This window comes from Mobula birostris, chromosome X (genome assembly GCF_030028105.1).
Source record: "Mobula birostris isolate sMobBir1 chromosome X, sMobBir1.hap1, whole genome shotgun sequence".
NCBI classification, from domain to species: domain Eukaryota; kingdom Metazoa; phylum Chordata; class Chondrichthyes; order Myliobatiformes; family Myliobatidae; genus Mobula; species Mobula birostris.
Genome location: NC_092402.1, coordinates 36,505,340 through 36,528,288, shown reverse-complemented (window position 1 = coordinate 36,528,288; position 22,949 = coordinate 36,505,340). Strand labels below are relative to the sequence as shown.

The 22,949-nt window shown below is 42.7% G+C and overlaps 1 protein-coding gene across 7 annotated transcripts in view; it reads right to left on the bottom strand.

Moving 5' to 3' along the window:
- The window catches only part of LOC140191900 (acyl-CoA-binding domain-containing protein 4-like), a 107,632-nt gene that overhangs the window by 59,389 nt on the left and 25,294 nt on the right, over positions 1-22,949 (bottom strand). For 5 of the 7 annotated variants that reach the window (XR_011883955.1, XM_072249743.1, XM_072249744.1 and 2 more), the window contains exons 4-8: positions 20,386-20,506; positions 17,807-17,891; positions 14,616-14,736; positions 7,418-7,600; positions 5,951-6,057 (exon numbers count right to left, since the gene is read on the bottom strand). Coding sequence is in view for 6 of the 7 variants with exons in the window: in XM_072249743.1 (XP_072105844.1) it covers positions 5,951-6,057; positions 7,418-7,600; positions 14,616-14,736; positions 17,807-17,891; positions 20,386-20,506 (617 nt within the window). In the remaining variant the exon portion in view is untranslated. Of the gene's footprint in view, positions 1-5,950; positions 6,058-7,417; positions 7,601-14,615; positions 14,737-15,225; positions 15,341-17,806; positions 17,892-20,385; positions 20,507-22,949 lie in introns of those variants that run through there. The other 2 variants (XM_072249746.1, XM_072249745.1) reach the window with 2 other exon arrangements.

Below are 22,949 nucleotides of genomic sequence, written 5' to 3'. Positions count from 1 at the left end.
TCCTGCCCATGTTGAGGTTGAAAGAAATGAGGTGGCAGATATTCTTGCCAAGCAATCACATGAAATTGAGAACGTAAATGTATTGGTGCCTTTGCATAAAGGGGAGGTGAAAGCCGTAATTAAAAATCTATTCCATCAAGTGGCAAATTTAAGGAAAAGGAAGGACCATATTTACATAAAATTCAGAGGAAGGTAGGAACTCAACTGGGAGATGGGTATAAAAGGAGAGAAGAAATTATAATTACACATTTACATATTGGACATAGTAGGTTGAATAATTCCTTGTTCAGAATTAATATGCATGAATACTGGCATCTGTAGGGAGTGTACTTGTCAAGAAATGGTTCAGCATACGAGGTGCAAAGGAAACATCTAATTGCTAAATTGAGATATTTGGGACAGACACAGTTCAACATGGAAACTTTGTTAAGATATCACTGGCATTGTAATGTACATGACTTTTTGAAAAGCATTAGACTTCTTGATATTATTTGGGTTTTTTTTTGGGAGGGGGGAAATTTAATAGGTATACTTTCTGTCTCTTTGCTCCACAATCCCACTCAGTAGCTGGCGGTAATGCACCTTATGTTGGTCTGCTAACTGCCATTAAATTTCGCAAGATGAAGGAGACATTCAGTTGTTGTTGTTCAGACTAAACATCAGGATGGGGAAGAAATGTGATCTATGTGACTTTGACCATGGAATAATTGTTGGTGCCAGATCAATGGATTGAGTATCTCAAACTGCTGATCTCCTGGGATTTTCACACATAACAGTCTCTAGAGTTTAGAGAATGGTGTGAAAACAAAAAAAAAAGAATCCAGTGAGTAGTAGTTCTGTGGGCAAAAATGCCTCTTTAATGAGAGAGGTCAGGACAAGGGCCAGACTAATTCAAGCTGACAGGAAGGCAACAATAACTCAAGACACTATGTGTTATAATTGTGTATCACTGAACACAAAACCTAACATTAATGGCAGTGATGCTTCACTCACAGATGAACTCAACACCTTTTATACTCACTTTAAAAGGGAGAATAAAACTACCGCTATGAGGATGCCAGTAGCATCCAGTGATCTTTCTCTTGGAAGCAACTGGCCCTGATAATGGACCCGGTAAGGCTCAGAAAACCTATGCCAACCAACAAGCTGGTGTATTCAAAGATATTTTCAATCTCACATTGCTGCAATCGGAAGTTCCCACCTGCCTTAAAAGGTCAACAATCATACCAGTGCCCAAGAAGAGTAGGGTGAGCAGCGGATAGTGAGGTCAGCTGAGAAGATCATCGGGGTCTCTCTTCCCGCCATTACAGACATTTACACCACACGCTGCATCCATAAAGCAAACAGCATTGTTAAGGACCCCACACACCCCTCATACAAACTGTTCTCCCCCTTGCCATCTGGCAAAAGGCACCGAAGCATTCGGGGTCTCACGACCAGACTATGTAACAGTTTCTTCCCCCAAGCCATCAGACTCCTCAATACCCAGAGCCTGGGCTGACACCAACCCACTGCCCTCTACTGTGCCTATTGTCTTGTTCATTATTGATTGTAATGCCTGCACTGTTTTGTGTATTTTATGCAGTCCTGGGTAAGTCTGTAGTCTAGTGTAGTTTTTATGTTGTTTTACGTAGTTCAGTGTAGTTTTTGTATTGATTCATGTAGCACCATGGTCCTGAAAAACATTGTCTCGTTTTTACTGTGTACTGTACCAGCAGTTATGGTCGAAATGACAATAAAAAGTGACTTGACTTGACTTAACAACTATTGTCCCGTAGCACTCACATCTATGGTGATGACATGCTTTGAGAGGCTGGTTATGGCTAAAATCAGCTACTGTCTAGGCAAATTGCAATGGGTCCAGGTACTTGCTTATCGCCACAATAGGTCTACAGTGGACATGATCTTCAAGCAGCCTTGGATCACCAGGACAATACTATTACTTACGTCAGGTTGCTGTTCACTGACTACAGCTCAGTTTTCAACACAATCATTCCTACAGGTCTGATCAAAAAGCTCCAAAACCTGGGCCTCTGTAGCTCTCTCTGCAACTGTATCCTTTACTTCCTCACCAGAAGGTCACAGTCTATGCGGATTGGAAATAACATCTCCACTTTGCTGATAATCAACACTGGCGCACCTCAGGGGTGTGTGCTTAGCCCACTGCTCTACTCTCTCTACACTCATGACTGTGTGGCTAGGCACAGCTCAAACGCCATCTATAGTTTTGCTGATGACACAACTATTGTTGGGCAGAATTTCAGGCGGTGACTAGAAGGCGTACAGGAGTGAGATAGATCAGCTGACTGAGTGGCATCGTAGCAACAACCTTGCACTCAATAAGACCAAAGAACTGATTGTGGACTTCAGAAAGGGTAAGATGAGGGTGCACATACACCAGTCCTCATTGAGGGATCAGTTGTGGAAAGGGTGAGCAATTTCAAATTCCTGTGTGTCAGCATCTGAGGATCTATTCTGAGCCCAGTGTATTGATGCAATTACAAAGAAGGCATGACAGTGGCTATGTTTCATGAGGAGTTGGAGGAGATTTGGTATGTCATCAAAGTCCCTCACAAATTTCTACAGATGTACCATGGAACGCGTTCTAACTGGTTGCATCATTGTCTGGTAGGTGGGTGTGTGGGGAGGTGCACCACATAGGATCGAAATAAGTTGCAGAAAGCTGTAAGCTCAGTCAGCTCCATCATGGGCACTAACCTCCACAGCATCCAGGACATCTTCAAGGAGCGATGCCTCTAAAAGGTGGTGTCCATCATTGAGGACCCCCATTACCCAGGACATGCCCTCATCTCATTGCTTCCATCAGGGAGGAGGTACAGGAACCTGAAGGTACACGCTCAACAATTCAGTGCATCTTTTCCATTGATTAAAAGGAATGATTGAATTAGATATGGAGAGGGAAAGGAAGAGAGAGGTGGAAGTGCTCAGGAAAAAAATGTTTTGGGTCTGGTGTGCAAAATATTTTAGTTGCTGGGGTTCCAACTTCACATAAAATTATAATGGACCTCTTCCTTCCCCAGTCACTTCAATGTACCATTCTATGGATGGGCCAAACTGACCCATTTCCATAAGACATACAGTATTTAAAAGAGAAAACTGCTACATAGTTTGCCAAAGCAGGTCACCCTGCTTATAGACGATGGAGCCTGAGCTGGACCCCATGTTGAATGACCTCAGATTCACCTGACCGATACAGTGGATGGGATTCTGTAGTTTATTGCTGAACTCCACAATAAATTCAAACTTTCCTCAAAACAATCTGTCCAGCAAGAACTTCCATGAACCACGGAGGGGAAACCCGTTTCACAAAGCAAAACAATCCAGGGCCACGTCCTTTTAAAAAATTTTTTTGAAATACCCTGTTGGAACTTTAAGGTGTGTTTGTGTTGTGTGATTTGACTGGGCTTTGGCTGGAGTGTTAGCGTCACAATGATGCCTTTACTCTGTCTCAGATCCAAGTCCCCATGGACTTGCTCAAACAAGTTAGAGGCCAGATTTCCTGAAGCAAATGACTCAATTCCTGACACCCCAATGACTTTCCATCATCTTCAAAGCACAAGTCAGGATTGCGACAGAATACTCTTCATTTGCCCAGACAAGTGCAAGCTCTAAAGCTCTCTAAAAGCTCAAGACGATCCAGGGTAGCGCACCCCTTTGATCCACAACTGTAAAAACTTATTTCCTCGGTAAACTGAGAAAGCAATAGGTACTTTCTACAAATGTACTTTATCTATTCACCAAGAAGAACAAGGACAGCACTCAAGGGAAACCACATACTATCTCCACTATAAAACACATCACTATTTCTTCATCATCACTGGTGCTGAGTCTTGAAACAATCGTGGGAGTACTTTCTCTAGAAAGACTAGCAGACCTTCAAGTGCCACCATCTCAAAGCCATTTAGGGATGGGCAATAAATGCTGTTTGGAACTCATATCCTGAAAAGTGGATTTAAAAAAAAATGTCCAGAAAAGTTGGTTACTTTGGAAGACAAGTCTTTCCACTGAGAGAAAAAAAAATCACAAAATAAAAGTCAAGGGAAAGATGCAGCTGGTGCATGATTCGTGAGCAGTCATTTTCTTTAACATTACATGTTAAAATCAGCCCTGCAGTTTCTTTCAATAATAACAAGCCCTGACTTAAACAAAGCAAGGAACTTCACAGAAGCAATTTTTTTGCATATTAAAGGAACCTTGGGATATTGACTGTGCAGCAAAATGGCAGTAAGATCAGCCACTGTTTCATTGAAATGTGGAGCAGATATATGGGGTATATGAGCAGATATATAAATTGCTCATTTCCAAACTCCCTGAACAGATAATATAAGAGTAACAAACAGAAATATGCCAACTGGCTCTTTGTGCCAACCCTGTCATTCAATAAGATTGTGGTTGATCATTTACTTCAGAACCACTGTTCTGTACCAATCCTATAGGGACATAAGAAATGCAAATAGATCTTGCTTTCCCCACCACAATGGGACCCCTTTACATTTTATTCATGTTATCAAATGCCTGCAAGTTTAATATCAAACAACAATACCTTCCCATATTTGAGAGTGGGGGTTGCAGTGTACTGGAGATTTAGTCACTTGCATCAAGAGATCTGGGGAGGAAGTAAAAGAACAGGCTTTCTGCTGGATATTTAAGTGTGTGGCAACTTGTCTCTACTGGCAACTGAGCTGCGTACAGCCTGCTTACAGCTGCCTGCATACCATATATCGGAAGCAACAGCCTCAGCAGATTGCTCAAGTGAATGAAGCTTGTGATGTTTCATTCTCAACCATAGCAAATTGCTCTCCCTAGTGACTACTTTGCAGCTATTCACTCAGGACTGGAAAAGGCAACTTTGGAGCGAGATTACCTAATGGCCCTTAACACAGATCATGCCACCTCAGTTGCTCAGAGGATTCTTTGTTATCATTCTTGTGGGCAGCACATATATGCCCACAATCATATCTGGATCACAACTCAGCAGTTGTTTAACTCATACTTTGCTGGTTCCAAAGGAATTAATTTAATGACAAGCTCTTCTTTAGTCCTAAATACCCACCTAGCATGGTTTGGCATGTTGTCAGATAACTCTTCCCTTCAGGAACAAAACTCAGATGAAACAGGAATATTCAACAGGAAAAAGGTCTCTTTTACACTGGTAAATGTAAAGAATGTTCTTGCCTATGTTCAGTGAGATAGTGATCCACCTCATCTTCCCACCACCCACTCCAAACAGCTTCTTCTGCACTGTCTCAATTCTCTATTCAAAAGTTGCTGGAGGAACTCAACACATCAGGCAGCACCTTTGAAGGGTCATCATGAAAGGTTTTGGTCCAAAATGTTGTCTGTTTACTCAGTTCCATAGATGCTGACTGATTTGCTGAGTTCCTCCGGCATTTTGTGTGTATTGCTCTGGATTTCCAGTACCTGCAGAATCTGTTGTGATTCTACACAAGTTTCTACTTTTGCAATACCATCAAGGAAACCAGTCATACTGATGGGGAACTGTGGCTGGTCTGAAAGGAATACTGTGTGGAGTTTGCAGGTTCTCCCTCTGACCATGTGAATAGCTCCCGGGTGCTCTTGTTTCCTTTTAGATTCCAAATGTATACTGGTGATAATGACCCTAATTACCCCCACTGTAAATAAATTACCTCTGGTGTAGAAGGTGGCAGGAAAACTAGAGTAGTTCATGGGCATATGAAAAAGAATGTTACAGAAAATCAGTGGGAGAGTGATACTGATGGGATAAGAAGCAGCACTGACTTGATGGGCAGAATAGCTTCCCATGTCAAAAGAAAACATACAAGTTTGAATTCCGTTACTAAATCACCAAACCACATTCAATTTTCTCCAAAACAACTTTTAATTGTCAATAACTATTATGCTTTTCCTTCTGTGATGCTTGAGTTCTAACTACTACCATCTGGTTTACCTTCTCATGGTCCAGTTCTTCCACTGAATCGCAGAAGACCTCGCTCTCTGAGTCACTCGTGAACTGATTGGCATCAACTACGTCTGCTGTGCAATTAAAGTCACTGCCTAAACACCAAAATGAAAAGTTGTTGTTAAACAAAATACATCTCTTTATCCATGGGTTTGAGGAATTTTAAATTTGGGCCTTGGTGTTGCCCAATATTTACTTGAGTTATTTCATATTCTGTTTTTACAGATCACAATTTTCCATCTGAGTATCAAAATAGGACACTCATTATAGACCATAACATCAACATTAAAATTTTCATGCTGCAAACAATTGCTTCAAAATGCAAGGAGATGGTTGTTTTAAATTTTAAAAATTAACCAATTAAAAACTGTATTTTACGACTGGCTCCCTGAACCTTATGATCAGTGAGCAGGCACGATCCCCATGGTACAGGAGGAAATTTGGAAAAAGAAATGGATTATTTGACACGGAACCTTTGTCCAGTCAGATTCATTCGTCGAACTGAGAATATTTTGTGAGTTTGTTGCAGAAAGGAGACTAATTTGAAATGACACAAAATGTTTCAAGTGTTAAACCATGGATATTATGAGATATTTACAGATAAAAATAAGATTCCTACCTTTTGCAGGGCAGCAGATATTAATAGTCAAGTAGAAAAGTAACAGAATGAGCCTTTGAAACTGCTGACATGATGATACAGAGGTTCCACAATGTGAATAGTGAGCGGCACAGTAGCGTTGCGGTTAGCACAATGCTTTACAGTACAGACAACCTGGGTTCAATTCCCACCACAGCCTGTAAGGAGTTTGTACGTTCTTCCCATTACTGCGTGGGTTTTCTCTGGATGCTCCAGCTTCCTCCCATCGTCCAAAGGTGTACTAGTTGGTAGGTTAATTGGTCATTATAAATTGTCCTGTGATTAGGCTACAATTAAATTGGGGGAAATCGCTGGGCGGCGTGGCTCGAAGGGCTGGAAGGGCCTACTCCGCGCTGTATCTCAATAAATAAATCAATGAACTTAAAGTAATGGATCTTGTTTATTTCTAGGTAAATAGGTTTAGAGGCAACTCTGCCTTCTGTGACTTTTATGTTTGTAAGATTTTTTTTACAACTTACACGGAGATGCACAGTGCAAAAGCTACCTAGTCCACCAGGCTCTTTGAATGAGCTCTTCATTAGAGCAACAAACAATCAGCTGGAGGAACTCAGCAACTCAAGCAGCATCTGTGGGAGGGAAAAAACTGTCGATATTTAAGTTTGAAACCCAGCTTGGTCTTGCTGCCCTGCTCTTTCACCACAGTTTTGTAATGTTGAGTAATACATTTCCTGTTCTTCAAACATGCATCCCAGTTCCTTTTAAGTCTTCCCCCACCTATTGTCTTCTGGACAGCATCATTCTTTGGGTGGATAAATTTCCCCTTACATTCTCTTTGATTCATTTTCTAGCTGCCATACCTGTAACCCCTTGAAGAATAGTGGAGCTCTCCAGGGGCAGCAGTTCTTTGTCAATTTCTTGCTGTAAAATCTCAACCTCTCGATCACAAACTTCATCTTCTGAATGAATGTTATTCATTTGATGTGTCTCATGACTACTGACACCATCTTGCCCAACATCCTCTTGAAATCGGACTGTCTTTCCTACAAAAACAGACAGTATTGAACAAAAGCTGTTCCAGGTCTACGAAGTATTTAGACTTTATAAGTTGCTTTTCAGGAATATTTAATTCCCAGTCCTGCTCTGAGAATATCTAGAATTACTATTCCCCTCTGTTCCAATTTATTCCCCATGATAATGCTTAATGCTGTTAACTCCAGCAGTATCACCCATTATTAGCAACATTGTTAAAATACCTCTCTTCTGGGTTTATTCTTTCAAAACTACTTTCCTCTTCTCCAACTTGATGGCATGAACATTGACTTCTCTAACTTCCGCTAATGCCCCACCTCCCCCTCGTACCCCATCTGTTATTTATTTTTATACACACATTCTTTCTCTCACTCTCCTTTTTCTCCCTCTGTCCCTCTGACTATACCCCTTGCCCATCCTCTAGGTTTTTCCCCCTCCCCCCTTTCCTTCTCCCTGGACCTCCTGTCCCATGATCCTCTCATACCCCTTTTGCCAATCACCTGTCCAGCTCTTGGCTCCATCCCTCCCCCTCCTGTCTTCTCCTATCATTTTGGATCTCCCCCTCCCACTCTCAAATCTCTTACTCACTCTTCCTTCAGTTAGTCCTGACGAAGGATCTCGGCCCAAAACGTCGACTGTACCTCTTCCTAGAGATGCTGCCTGGCCTGCTGTGTTCACCAGCAACTTTGATGTGTGTTGCTTCCCTTTTACTATTTGACTTTAACTCCCCCCACTCCACAATGATTACAGACCAACAGCTATAACCTTGACCATAATGAAGTAGTGGCCCACATCACCACCATTCTCCCAGACAATCTAGACCCCCTTTCAATCTGCTTACTGGAAAAATAAATCCACAGAGGACATCATCTGTCTTTCACTACATTCACTACGAGGCTTTGGATCACCTCAACAGTAAGAATATTTATGTCAGGATGGAGTTCCAATCTGTAAATGACTTCTGGACTTTCTGACCTGCAGACCTTAATTGGTTAGAATTGGTCATAATATTTCATCCACACTGACCCTTAACACTGGTGCTCTCCAAGCTTGGTGCTTCACCCTCTGTATATCCACGATTGTGTGGCCTAATGCAGCACCAACGTGGCCTTTAAGTTTGCCAGTGATGTTGCCACTGTTGTCGTTCAGATCGACAACAATGATGAGATGGAGTAGAGGAAAGAGATTGGGAACCTCGTGTCATGGTGTCCAAACAACAACCTAGCCCTTAATGTCAGCAAGATGAAAAGGTTGGTTGTTGACCTAAGGAAGTGGGAAGGTAAACAGAAGTCTGTCATCATCAATGGAATTGCCTTAGAGATTGTTAACAGCTTCAATTATTTAGGCATCCATGCCATCAGCAACCTTGCCTGGTCTCATCTTACTGATGCGGTGATCAAGAAAAAGCATCAGCGTGTGTACTTTCTTATGCACCTAAGAAGATTTGGCTTGTCTACGAGGATTCTCTCGATCTTCTACAGTCGCACTGCAGAAAGTATCCTGATGGGTTGTCTCTCAGCCTGGTATGGCAACTCTTCTGCTCTAGACCGAAAGAACCGGCAGAGTGGTAAACAGTGTCCAGTCCATCATAGGCTCTTCACTTCCTTCCATCCATCCAACCAGATCATCTTTACAGTGCACTGCTTCAGGAAAGCTAAGGATGCTTGTTGCCCTAGCCCTTTTCACTTTTCTACTTTCTGGGAGAAGATTCAGGAGCTTGAAATCGCCCCCCCAAAAAAAAACCAGACTTAAAACCAGCTTCTCCACTACCATCAGACTTCTGAAACAATCACCTCTTTCACCTCCCCATTCCTGGTGGTGATGCATTTTTCTCAGTCTCTTAATTCTCCCTCTCTTGGTTATTCCATTACTGATATTTCGGTATTTTTCCCACACCACTTCAGGTTGCACCATTCTGTTTTGTGCCTGTCGCTCCACTTAACATGAACATATACACAGTTTACTGTGTGAGCTTCATGCAATTAAGGAATATCATTACACCCTGGTGTATATGACAAAGAACTGATTTGAATGTGAATCGGTATTCTGCTTCCAGGTTTATATTTTTAATGTCTCTATATATTTTTGTTTTATTTTGTTTCGATTTAAATATAAAGTGTTCTCTCGGTACAGCCATCTATTATACCAAAAATAGTACAATATTCCCTGCTGCAAATTTCTTCAAGACACATTCACCAGGGTTCAACAAGTTGCTGGATTTGTTGCACTCTCATGAATCAAAGCTCTGAGGTTTTGCTGTTTCATTTGCTTCTAGTCATTCAAATTGCCCAAGAAAGATCTTTTTCTGTCTGTTCCACACTGGTTTATTTCAACGTTGAATCACATCACCAGCTTTACATCTGACAAGAGCTATTGACCTGAAGGGTTAACCTCTACAATTGCTGCTTGACTCTCTGAGTAAGTCTACTTTGCTCCTTTCATTGGCAACATCGTAATGGGTGACCAGGATAGCTGAAGGCTTCAAGAGGATCCAGAGTGAAAGAAGCAGACACACAGCGACATGACTTAATGTGGATCAAAATAAAATGAGGTCCCCATTCTCCCAGATTACTCCTCTTCTTCCCTGGTCTCAACTCTCCTGGTGTCCCAACCCAGACTCACTACTCATTCCCCTGGCTCCTTATGTGTTCTACATTCTTGTGAAGATGTTCTCATTCTCTAATTGCTCCTATACACACGGACCAGATTTACAGCTTATCCGCAGGGTTAATCAAAGACACCCCTCCAACCCCTTTCCTTACATCTTAACAAGTTTCTTTTATCTCCATTGCAGTTCTGATGAAGTCTTCAACTTGAAAGATTAACTTGTTTCCCTTCTCACAGATGCTGCCTGACAAGCTGAGTATTTCCAGCATTGTCTGTTTTTATTTTAGATTTGAAACGTCTGTCATCTTTTTACAAACAGTTCACAAGAACTGACATCCAGCACCTGAATCACTTCACCAGCAAGGCCCCAATTGGGACTCCTCTGGAAGAATCCCTGACACTATCCCATGGACTCCAATTATACCTCTCAGTTCTGGTCTTCTCACTCCTAACCACACTCAACCCCAGCCTCAATGCGAATTCACTCTCGACCCCAGAAGCATTATATCCTTTCACAGAGAAAATATGCAACCACTTTTCAGAAATATCCAAAACCTTGGACACAAGTGATACTGCAGCAGGTCAATGACAAAATGGTCTTTGGTATGTCCTATAATTACCATGCACTACAACTCTAATGGAGCACTACAATTTCCCTCAATAACTAGTGTTCATACTGTTAAAAAAATTGTATAGCCTTTCAGTGAAATTTCTTCATACAGAGGTTTTTTAAAGACTGGAATATGCTGACTGGAAGTGGTACAAGCAGATCCTCTGGAGAATTTCAATAGGGCACTTTTTTATGAGGACAAATTGAAAGGATTCTGCATGAGAATCTACAGTGTGGAATAAAATTGGGCAACTCTCAAAGAACTGCCTCTGGTGGAACAGCAAAATGTGACTTAGCTGAAAGAGGCAACAAAGGTTAATAAACAGGGAAACTGTGCATTGGGACTCATTTACAGAGGAAGTGAATTGCAAAATAGTGGAACTGTATTAAAATCATGTTGATTGCACAATGTTTGGGTAGCTGTTGTGGACTCCACATTATGGAAAGGATGAGACTTTATAAAGATCCACAAAACAAAAAGAGAGCAGAGTAGATAAAGTAACAATTAGGGACCATCTTGAGAGGAAAGAGAACATAAAGTGGTAAATTGATCAGGTTCTTAGGGCGATGGGTGAGATGGGAGCTGGAGGCAATAGTATGCCAGGGGAATGATAGGAGAGTTGGAGCTAGGTAACACAGGGAGTCAGTCCAGGTGCAAGGGATGATAAGGGAGTAATGGGGGGGGGGGGAGCTCTCATTTTGTTCTGATTGGGCAGTATGAGGAAGGTACTGCCACTTGTGTAGACTATAATCAATAACAAATCTAATCGCAAATTCAAGAGGAACTGCCTTACCCAGGAATTGTTACGATGTGGATGAAACTCACCAGCGCATGGAGGAGGTTGGGCAAACAGCTCTGATGTATATAAGGGGAAAGTAAATGAGCACAATAGGAAGTCTGGAATGGTAAGGTATCCTCCAAAGGTTAGATAATAGGGACGTAAGCAGAACACTATCAGTGTCAGAGCCAATTTGCCTTTGTTTTAATTGGTCTGCACCATAGATTTGGCATTAAAAGTTTGTCTCAACTCTATCTAGCCCAAATTTCAGCCCTTGTGCATGTTCCTACATCTATGGGTTTCTTTCTGGAGTTATTCCCTAATTTTTCGTTTCATTGTGTGAACCAATTTTTGTCTTAGCTTAGAAACTAGTTTTAATCTGCGCTGTAGTTTCTGCAATTCTAAGTAATTGACACAATAAAGTAACATCTGATGATTATTACAAATGATAACTGATTATTATAGCTGATGATTGATGAAGTTATAATTTACACAGTAAGATCCTGATGGAAGGTCTCCGACCGAAACACCAGCTGTTTATTCCTCTCCATAGATGCTGCCTGATTCGCTGTGCTACTCTAGCACTTGGTGCCTGTTACTCAATAAGTTTTCTGAGCTGTTTTTCAATTAAGGAACTGTTAGCTAATGACAGAAAGCTGATAAGAGGTGGGAGGAGGGGATGTGAGTGCCTTGAAAAGAACATATCATATTAAGTTTCCCCACACAAACATGAACCTTTGCAAGTAAGGTTTAGTTTAGCACCAAGGACAGAAGTGGGAGCCCAGCATTGTGAGAACGAAACATTGCTTCCCAGATTCCAGTTTTGAGGACCAGAAACTAAAAGTTAGGAGGTCAGTTCTCTTTCAGCCAAAGAAAGAGAACGGAAGTCAAACCATTTGTCTGACTTCATTAAGGAAATCTCCCCCATTTCAGCTGAAAGAGAAGTGAAAGAGAATTTCTTTAATGAAGTCAGACAAAGGGCTAATACAAATTAATCAGATAAACGTGGAATGAAAAGCTAGCATCAGTATAAACAGCCAGACTGATGACTTCACTAATGCCCTTGAGGGAAGCAAACATGAAATTATCTGGTCTGGCCTATACATGACTGCAGACACAAAACAATGTGTCAATAGGATGGTGCGATGTAATAGATAGATAGATATACTTTATTGATCCCGAGGGAAATTGGGTTTTGTTACAGCTGCACCAACCAAGAATAGAGCATAAATATAGCAATACAAAAGCCACAAACAATCAAACAACAAAATGCAAACTATGCTAGATGGAAAATAAGTCCAGGACCAGTCTATTGGCTCAGGGTGTCTGACCCTCCACGGGAGGAGCTGCAAGTTCGATGGCCACAGGCAGGAACGACCCCCCATGCCGCCCAGTGTTGTATCTTGGTGGAATATGGCCGAAGCCCAACAGCAAAAAGTTCAATACCCGCAAAAAGTTCAATATCCGTTCGACTATAGCCAGACCATCAATAGGTTCACGCAGCTCGACACATACCCTCTACCCCACATCGCGGATATGGTCAATCAGTTAGCACAGTACAAGGTGTACTCGACCATAGACCTAAAATCCACTTACCATTAGCTCCCCATCCGCCGGGAGGACCGCCCTTACACCGCCTTCGAGGCGGACGGCAGGCTTTATCAATTCCTGTGCATCCCCTTCGGTGTTACGAATGGTGTATCTGTCTTCCAGAGGGTAATGGACCAGATGGTGGACCAGTGCCAACTGAAGGCCACGTTGCCATATCTGGATAACATCACCATCTGTGGTCACGACCGGCAAGATCACGACAACAACCTCCAAAAATTTCTCCAAGCGGCCAAAGCCTTCAATCTCACCTATAACAAGGACAAGTGTGCATTCAGGACCACCCGACTTGCTATCCTTGGGTGTGTCGTGGAGAATGGAGTCATTGGCCCTGACCCCGCAGCTGGAGCAGGTAGCTTGTCGAGCCGGGCAGTGTTTCCGGGGGTGCTCCTCGAGTCTGCAGAAGTAGCACTTCACAGACTCGTGACTGGCGGCAGCCAAGGTTGATTCGTCGGCGGGTTGCAGGGCCTGTGGTGCCCATGAGGCCATCAGGGGATTGTGTGCCTGGAGAGCCTCGGAGTTATGCAGAGCAGCCTCCAGCGTGCCGGCCAGCTCGATCGCCGAACTTAAGATCGGCTTTTTCCAACAGCCGCTGGCACACATACACTGACCTGGTCCCCGTGACGAAGGCGTCTCTCACTAGGTGTTCTGCATGCTGCGCCGCCGTCAGCTCCTGGCAATTGCAGGCTCGCACGAGTGTCCGTAGGGCCTGGACTAACTCAGCACTTGACTCCCTGGGCCGTTGTTGCCGTGTCGCTAAGTGGTGCCGAGCATAGACGCTGTTTATTGGCCACAGGTATTGTCCTTTGAGGGCGCTCATCGCGCCGTTATAGCTCGGCTGGTCCCTGATTAGCGAATAGACCCATGGACTGACCCTGGAGAGTAGAACTCCGTGCTTCGCTATGGGGTCGTTCACTTTAATCTCCTCTAGGTATGCTTCAAAGCAGGCCAGCCAGAGTTCGAAAGCGTTTCCAGATTCAGGCGTTTGCGGATTGAGGTCTAACCTGTCGGGTCTCAGCGCGTGTTCCATGCTTTAAAATGTACAGCGAATAAAGTTGAAGCGCACCTTGCATGGTGTTGGGTGGGATGTGCGGGTCGGTGTGTGTGTGTGGTCAGTAGTGGGGTATGTGACGTATCCCTACAAAACTGGGGATTTACGATAGTAATTGGTGGGAGGGGCCCATCATACTTCATTGTCACGCTTTTCAGGTGGCTCTGGAAGTCGAGCCCCAATAGCACAGGGGCACACAGTTGAGGCATGACCAGTAATGTTCAATGCCCAGCAGGGCACCATGTTCAGCGATGGACAACCAATGTCCATTCAATGATTCCATGCATAAACAGCAAAATTATCATCCAAACTGCTTCACCATCAGTCAAGGTAAATATATGCCACCCCAGCCCACCCTGCCCTGCCCTTACCTGGTGCCTTCTTCAGGGAAAAGCCTGGCGGCCGAGGCATGTCCTCAACAACTTCGTAGAGCGGATCAAACAGGTGGAAATGCTGCTCTGCATTTTCAGTCCCTGACATTTTATCCATGACCTGAGTGAATGGATTTCAGAAGAGGATATTAATATTTCTAACTCATTGGGTCTTGACGCTTTGAGTATGCTAACTCTTCCCAGACCACTATCCTTACCTCCCATGCACCCTTCCATTGGAATCCCAGTCACCAACGGACACCTTAACCACCCACTAGTTCCCCATATGCTTCTTGGGATTTGTCCACTCATCCCAAGCTCCACGGTCAGGGACACACAACCAGCTACCAACCCCTTCCTGGAATTAATACTCGACCTGCTCACAGATTTCTATGTAGCTGAGCAAAGGTTCTTGTTTAAAATGCCTACAGCTTTTCAACAGGCGATTCATAGGACCCGTTTCAGTTACACTTATGAAATTTTGAATTTCCCCATGTCACAGCTGCACATCCCAACCACATTACAGGCTTGAATTCCAGCCATTTCAGTGCCTTCAAAGAAGGCAAGCATTCTCAATGCACTGTAAAGTTTCTGCAGAACAGTCACTGACCTGAGATGATGGGGTGGATTTCGATAACTAGCAGTGGTTCTGAAGACACCTAGTTATAGTCAGGACATCATCATGATATATGGAGCTCGTTCAGGGGCAGATTAGAATTAGAACTTTTTCTTACATCTATCTGACAATATGAGGGAGTTAAAATCTTTATGCTGCGTGTCCATCACTACAAACAAGCAATAAGGAACGGAACTGTGGGAGGATATTGCCAAAACACTAAGATTGTACACATAATTGTTTTGTATACATGTACGTACAGTCAGATACATAACAGATCAATGTGTATTGATACATCTGATGGCCTGGTGAAAGAAGCTGTCCTGGAGGCTGTTGGTCCTGGCTTTAATGCTGCGGTACCGTTTCCCAGGTGGAAGCAGCTGAAACAGTTTGTAGTTGGGGTGGCTGGAGTCCCTGATGATACTCCGGGCCTTCTTTACATACCTGCTGCTGTAAATGTTCTAAATAGAGTAAAGTTCATATCCAAAGATGTGCTGGGCTGTCCGCACCACTTTCTGCAGTGCCCTGCGATTGAGGTTAGTACAGTTCCCATACCAGGCAGTAATACAGCCAGTCAGGATACTCTCAATGGTGCCCCTGTAGAAAGTTCTCAGGATTTGGGGTCTTATGCCAAATTTCCTCAGCTGTCTGAGGTGAAGGAGATGCTATTGTGTTTTTTTCACCACACAGCCGGTACGTACAGTCCAGGTGAGATCCTTAGTGATGTGTACACCGAGGAACTTGAAACTACTAAACCTCATTGAGGAAGGGGTTGTTCTCTTGGCACCATTGTGTCAAGGTGTTGACTTCTCTGCAGGCTGTCTCATTATTGTTGGAAATAAGACCTATCAATGTCGTGTCATCTGCAAATTTGATCAGCAGATTGGAGCTGTGCACGGCAACAAAGTCATGGGTGTATAGGGAGTAGAGGAGGGGGCTCAGGACACAGCCCTGGGGGGCTCTTGTGTTGAGGGGCAGAGGTGAGGGGGCCTATCCTTACCATCAGCTGACGATCTGACAGGAAGTCCAGAATCTAGCTGCACAAGGCGCAGTGCAGACTGTGGTCCCTGAGCTTCTTGTTGAACCTGGGGGGAATTATGGTGTTAAATGCTGAACTGTAGTCCAAGAACAGCATGGGCACGTGGCCAAGCGGTTAAGGCATTGGACTAGCGACCTGAAGGTCGTGAATTCGAGCCCCAGCCAAGGGAACACGTTGTATCCTTGAGCAAGGCACTTAATCACACAGTGCTCTGCGACGACACTGGTGCCAAGCTGTATGGGTCCTAATGCCCTTCCCTTGGACAACATTGGTGTCGCGGAGAGGGGAGACTTGCAGCATGGTCAACTGCTGGTCTTCCGTACAACCCTGCCCAGGCCTGCGCCCTGGAGAGTGAAGACTTTCCAGGCGCAGATCCATGGTCTCGCAAGACTAACGGATGCCTTTATTTATTAGTCCAAGAACAGCATTCTCACATAAGCGTCCCTCTTCTCCAGGTGAGAGGATGGTGTGTAGTGCTGTGGCTATGGCGTCATCTGTTGATCGGTTGTGTCGGTAGGCAAATTGAAGGGGTCCAGATGTGTGAACATCTGACCTCTTCCCCCATCCTTGGGCTTCGCAAGTCCATGGGGCATTCTATAATCAACTGATTATACTTCGTATCTGGCCCCCTCAATTTCATAATTCTCATTTGAAGGAAATCAACCTTAATTAAAAATTTATCTAATTTTTGTACTAATTTTTTAATATGCGTCTTTAACTAACAATAGCTTATTGCAGTTTAAATAAATGCACTAGTTTCAATTTAAAATGTTAGTTACTGAAATCAATTTCAAATGTTCTTAAATATCTTTATTATAATGAGTTGCCAAAAGGCATCAAGACAGAGATGGTGACACAGCCTCAGCCTGCACCATCTACGGACGTATGCCAGTTGCGGCCTGATCTTTTCAAGAGATGGCTGTGGTACTGCGTTCCCAGTGTCACTGAGTCAGGTGAGTGTAAATAGTTAGATGAGAGTTGTGCTGAGACCAAGGGTGGGCAGAAAGGATGGATTGAGCAGAGTCTAAACCCATTAGCAATCCCTCCACAGGAATTCTTCAACATGCTGGGAATTTTCATCATTTTCTGCTTTAAAAGCTGTTTGTACAAGCTTTGAGCCTATACTATATGGGATGGATTATCTTTAAATAAATTTATTTCTCACTGAGTAATTTTGCTTCTCCAGTTCTTCAGTGTCACTGATCCTGGGCTGAGGCAACATATGTTTACTCTTTATCCAGCCAACAGGTGGCGTTCAAGTATCCAGACCAAATCCTTCTGTAAATCTGCACACATCTCCCTTGTACTACTGATAAACTTGTGGCAAAACTTTCTTTCACACTATATGACAACAGTCTGCTGCTCCTCAAGAGAATTTTGCAATACCTAGAATTAGCAATTCTTCATCAGGAGGTTATAGGAATAGGCCAGGTACAGACTTAAAATGTCCATTAAAATTAAATGTCCATCACTGGAAGGAAAGGAATTTTACCTTCTGTTCAGAGAGCTGCTGGAAACAAGCACTCAAGAACCTACCTCTCTGGCTGCTTTTTTTATCTCTTCGACGTAATTTCCCATGGCCTCTTTTTTTGACATGTTCCCCAGAGCTTTCCATGCATCCCTGCAGGAGGCAACACATGCACACACCTGTTCAGTTCCAGCTCTCGCTTATTCTAAGCAGTGCAATCCAATCAAATTGACACTGATGCTCTGCCAGTGGACTGACAAACAACTGAATCATTCATTGCAAATGTAGCTGAAGAGTGTTGTTATAAAATTGGCAGTCTCTCAGCAACACAACCATCTTGCACACTACATTGTACAACTTGTAAAAGGGGAACCACTCCCCCATTTTCATACTTATTTGCAAATCCATTTTCATACTTATTTGCAAATCTTTTTGGAAGTGCTTTGCAATTTAATGTGCCACAAAATGCTACTTAATTGCACAGAAAATATCAAATAATCTAGCAAGTGATACCACACTGTGGAAGATTGCTATTATTAATATCTATTCATGGTTTTTTAAACTTCTTGATACACGGTGTATTCTGGATGGGATGACATCACTGGGTGCATGTTTTGCCCTGAGGCACCGCAGAAGGACCACTGGTAATATTAGCAATCTGACTTGAACAGAGAAAATCTCAAGTTATGACAGAACATGGACTATTTCAGGATTCGTTTTTGGAGCTTAAGAGGTAAATTAACTGAAAGAAGAGGAAATTTTGATGATTTCAGTTAAGTCATTTGTTGAAGTACAGAATGAGAAAGGTGATATATCAAAGCAGAAATAATGACGGTAAAACATCCCACATAGTAAGGAGCCATCCTAGAGCATGTATACCGACAAGCTAATCTTTGAAATTTATCTGAAAACAGAGAAGAGAGTTTAAAGAAAGGATAATTTGAAGTCAAATGTTCCTGTCCATGCTTTAGACATTCATTGAGCTGTCAGGAAAAATGAACAGCAAGCTGAGAGGTCCCCTGGAGCTTTGCACCTGATCTGTGAGGAGGTGGGTGAACAAGCTGTCATAGCCTGTGAAAGCAAACCAGTATGATACTCGGGGCACAGTGCGAGACAGAGTCGCAAATGTTTGGTTGCAGTAAGTTTGGGATGTCTGGGAAGTGCAAGACTACAGCACAGAAACAGGCCCTTCGCCCCATCTAGTCCATGCTGAACTGGCTCCATCCAAAAGTCAAGAGTCGACATGCCATAATAGAAATATTGCAAAACGTTTCAGATATGGAAGTGCACCATGCAATGCCTCTGGTTTACTTACTGAGCAGAGATTTCCCCACACAATGCAAAATTTCACTGAGGCTAATTTGGGGACATTGATGTATATTCTTCAAGAAATACAACTTGGTGGATGGACACATAAGAAAATTGAGAAGCAGAAGTTAAGAAAAATAAGTAATGAATCTTCCAACTCTTGCCTTGCCTCATACAGAATGAAAATTCCAAGCTAGGTAACATACCTCAGCAGAGGCTCGCTTGACTAGATGAATCTTCATTTCTCAGTCTCGGTTCATGCCTAGACTGGCCTGCTATTTATGGGTTAGTTATTGTACTGGGCAGCATAGTTTGACCACACAGGTTAATTGTAGCCATAGCACATGCCACTCGGCATTCTTGGACGACTTGGCAAAGTCCTGACCACTGTGCTCTCAGTGCTGCTCGATGTTCATTGGTGCAAGTTCAGGTCACACAAGTGGATGACATCACTTCCTTCATTCCATAGGTGACTGACAAAGGAACACAGCTGGTTACAGGAAAATAATAAGGGAATGGGTCTCAGGGAATTGCTCTGGGAGCCAGCTTTCTTCCACATTATAAGAAAAATACGAAAAACAAAAATATATGTGAGAAACCAAGTGGCTTTTTTCTGGGTGTGCCCTGTTTTGGGGTACATAGTGACTCATACACACACACTCTCCTCGGGTTCCAAAACAGGACACAATTGAGACATGTCATCTAGGTTTCCATGTTGATCAGCTGGGGTAATGTGTGAGTTTAAATATGTGAAAACAATATTTGACAGGAAAAATTAGGACTAACACTTGCTACAATCCAGTTTGCCAACATACTTTGGCTTGCTGGCTAGTACTTTCACCAAATTCCACCACCAAGAACACTTTGTCACCAGCAGACAGGGACTGAACTGTGGGTAAGACCTGGGTCCCAGCTGCCACTAGATATTTAGGTGGATTCATATCATAGAATATTGTTGCCACCAAAATGAAGGCCAAGATATTTCATCTCCGACTAATGTGGTGCAGAATCTGCTCCAATGATGACCCGGCAACCAAAAGGTGGCAAGCTGAACCATTAATAAATCCTGTCCAGCAATCCAGCCACCTTCTAAATTGAAATAAGGTAGATCCAAAAATAAACTATAATGATTAGAAAGAGAAGTTTATAACACAGAACAAACTGTTGGGCTCATCACACCCATTCTGGAAATTCCCCTCCACTTCTTTCCTGTTTCATTGAGTTACTAAATTTAAAAAAGTAACCAAAACCAGCTCAAACTCTCCATGACATCTTCATTGACAAGAATCAGCATAGTTCCTACACTTGCATTGCATAGATAACACAAGGCAAATGTTACCATTTTAAGCGACCAATGGGATCCCAGAATCCAGGCCTGCTGATGCAACAGGGGCCTACAGTTGCTTGTTTGTAGTAAGTGTAAAACTTCAGCATCTTCTCATGGGATGGGCGGTAAGAACCTGATGACAGAAAGACAAATTAAAAATAGCACGCTTTATTTAGGCCTCCAAGTTATTCTCAACCACTTGTTGCTGCCATTCACAGATGAAAGAAAGTAAAAGGAGATATTGGAATTTATGGAGTGCCTTTTCCATTCCCTGCAGAGCATCCCAAAGTGCAAAGAAGGACATGTTTATTTCTATTTCGGTATAGAGAATGCCGCAGCCAATTTCTGCACAGACGGCTCCCATAGAGAACAATATAATAATACTAGCTTATTCGTTTCTGAAGAATTCTTTGATCAGGACACCGAGGATAACTCCTGTTTGTCTTTATATTTGTGTCATGTGTTCTTTGAAGTCCACTTCCAGTAACTACCTTACCTAAATACCACCACCAGCAGTGTTACTGTGGAGTGTCACTCTTGATTTCTGTACATGGATCTTGGGTCTTACCATTCCCCCTGCACCCTACTTCCCACCCACAGGACCTACTGACTCAAAGGCAAGAGTGCGACCAACTGTAGCACAACTAGCACAATAAAGCTGGCAATTCAAGCCCAGTTTCTATCAACTGTTGGACTAATTTGCTGAAATTGTAGTACAAGTCCTTCAACGTGGATTTAGATACAGTTACTCCTGTGGTTGTGAAGTGTTTCATTCAGTTCAAGCAACAAGAGCAAGACAATCCTTTCATAGTACGGGGAGCGGGAGATACCAGTTGAATACTTTTCAACTGGAAATCAAATTCTTGGCAACTTGAGTTTCAAAAGTTTTCAATACACATCACTCGATATTGGTAACAAGGAACTAGATTTCTAATTATGGTGATGCAAATTTTAGCTAAACTAAGAGAGACGTGCAGACCCTGGAAAGGAAAAGTAGTGCATGAGTATCTCAGCAATCTACGCACTTATTTTCTGTCGTTGGGGTCATCAATGGGGAATTGACTGGAATGAATAATTACAGAATTGCACAAATTCGACAAGCGCTTTGACACAAAATCACAACAAGAGAGAAACAGGTTTGGATACAAAATTATAAACAACTTAGAAACTGGGAAGATGGAGATATAAAGGTGATAACACAGCCGCATCAGTCATCTTCTTGCTCCTGGCAATGCCTCAGCAAAATTCATGAGCAATCATCAGACTTTTCAACAATCCACAATACCCAAAATGCACTATATAAATGCAAGCTTCTCCCTTCTTGTCTCCTTCCTAGGTGCTGTTGTTTCTGAAAATGTTGCATTTTTAGGACAAGTGATTTCCCATTAATGTCCTTTACCAATATCCAATGAAGAACTCATTCATATAACAAACATTCTACTCCTAAGTAAACCTCTCAAGGAATTCAAACAAAGTTTGCTTTCTCTAGGATTATTAAACAACATCAACTCATTGGATCAACTGATTCCACCAAAATTGATAATGGCCCAGATTTTACCATGTTAAAGGATTAGAGCTCACTAACGAACATAAAAAAGTACCTCTCAAAGATTTTGCAGGCTCAGATTCAGATATATGCTTGGGATTAAGGTTGGAGAAGAAACAGCAAACTTCAAAAAAAATACAATGAATTTTAAAATCAGCAAATGCATGGAATGTCACCATACTTAGGCCAGAAAGGGTGTACAACAGTAATTAGGACTTAGTAGATCATTAAAATCTCATGTAAAATTCATTCGCTAAGGTTTTTTTAAAACACTGTTTTCATAAGAATAATATACAAACTCAAGTTCTCTGACAACCCACTGTTAATAAAACTGAGATTTCCATATTTAACTGCTGCATCCAAATGCCATAACTACATTAGTCAGTTTTAATGAGTACCATAAATTCCAGTCATTTACACAGAGAAAGTATTAATTGTTACAATATTTGATTAGATTAGATTCAACTTTATTGTCATTGTGCCAAGTACAGATACAAAGCCAATGAAATGCAGTTAGCATCAAACCAGAAATGCAAAGAATAGTGTTATTTACAAAATAACTGTGAATAAAAAGTAAGTGCTACAGCACACAAATATAAAAGTACTGAGACAGTACAATACGGATGCAATACTGCTTAGCGCTGTGATGTGAGGTTCAGCAGGGTCACAGCCTCAGGGAAGAAGCTTTTCCCGAGCCTGCTGGTGCGGGGGCGGAGGCTCCTGCAGCGCCTACTGGACGGGAGGAGAGTAAAAAGTCCATGGTCAGGGTGAGGTTCATCCTTGATAATGCTTTTCGCCCTGCCCAGGCAGCGTTTATGATAGATGTTCTCAATGGTGGGCAATTGGGTGCCGATAATCCGCTGGGCAGTTTTCACCACACGCTGGAGTGTTTTGCGGTCTGATACGGGACAATTGCCATACCGCACTGAGATGCAGTTGGTGAGTATGCTCTCAATGGTACAGCAGTAAAAGTCCATCAGTATCCTGGGACAGAGGTGAGCTTTCTTCATGCTCTGCAGGAATTAAAGGC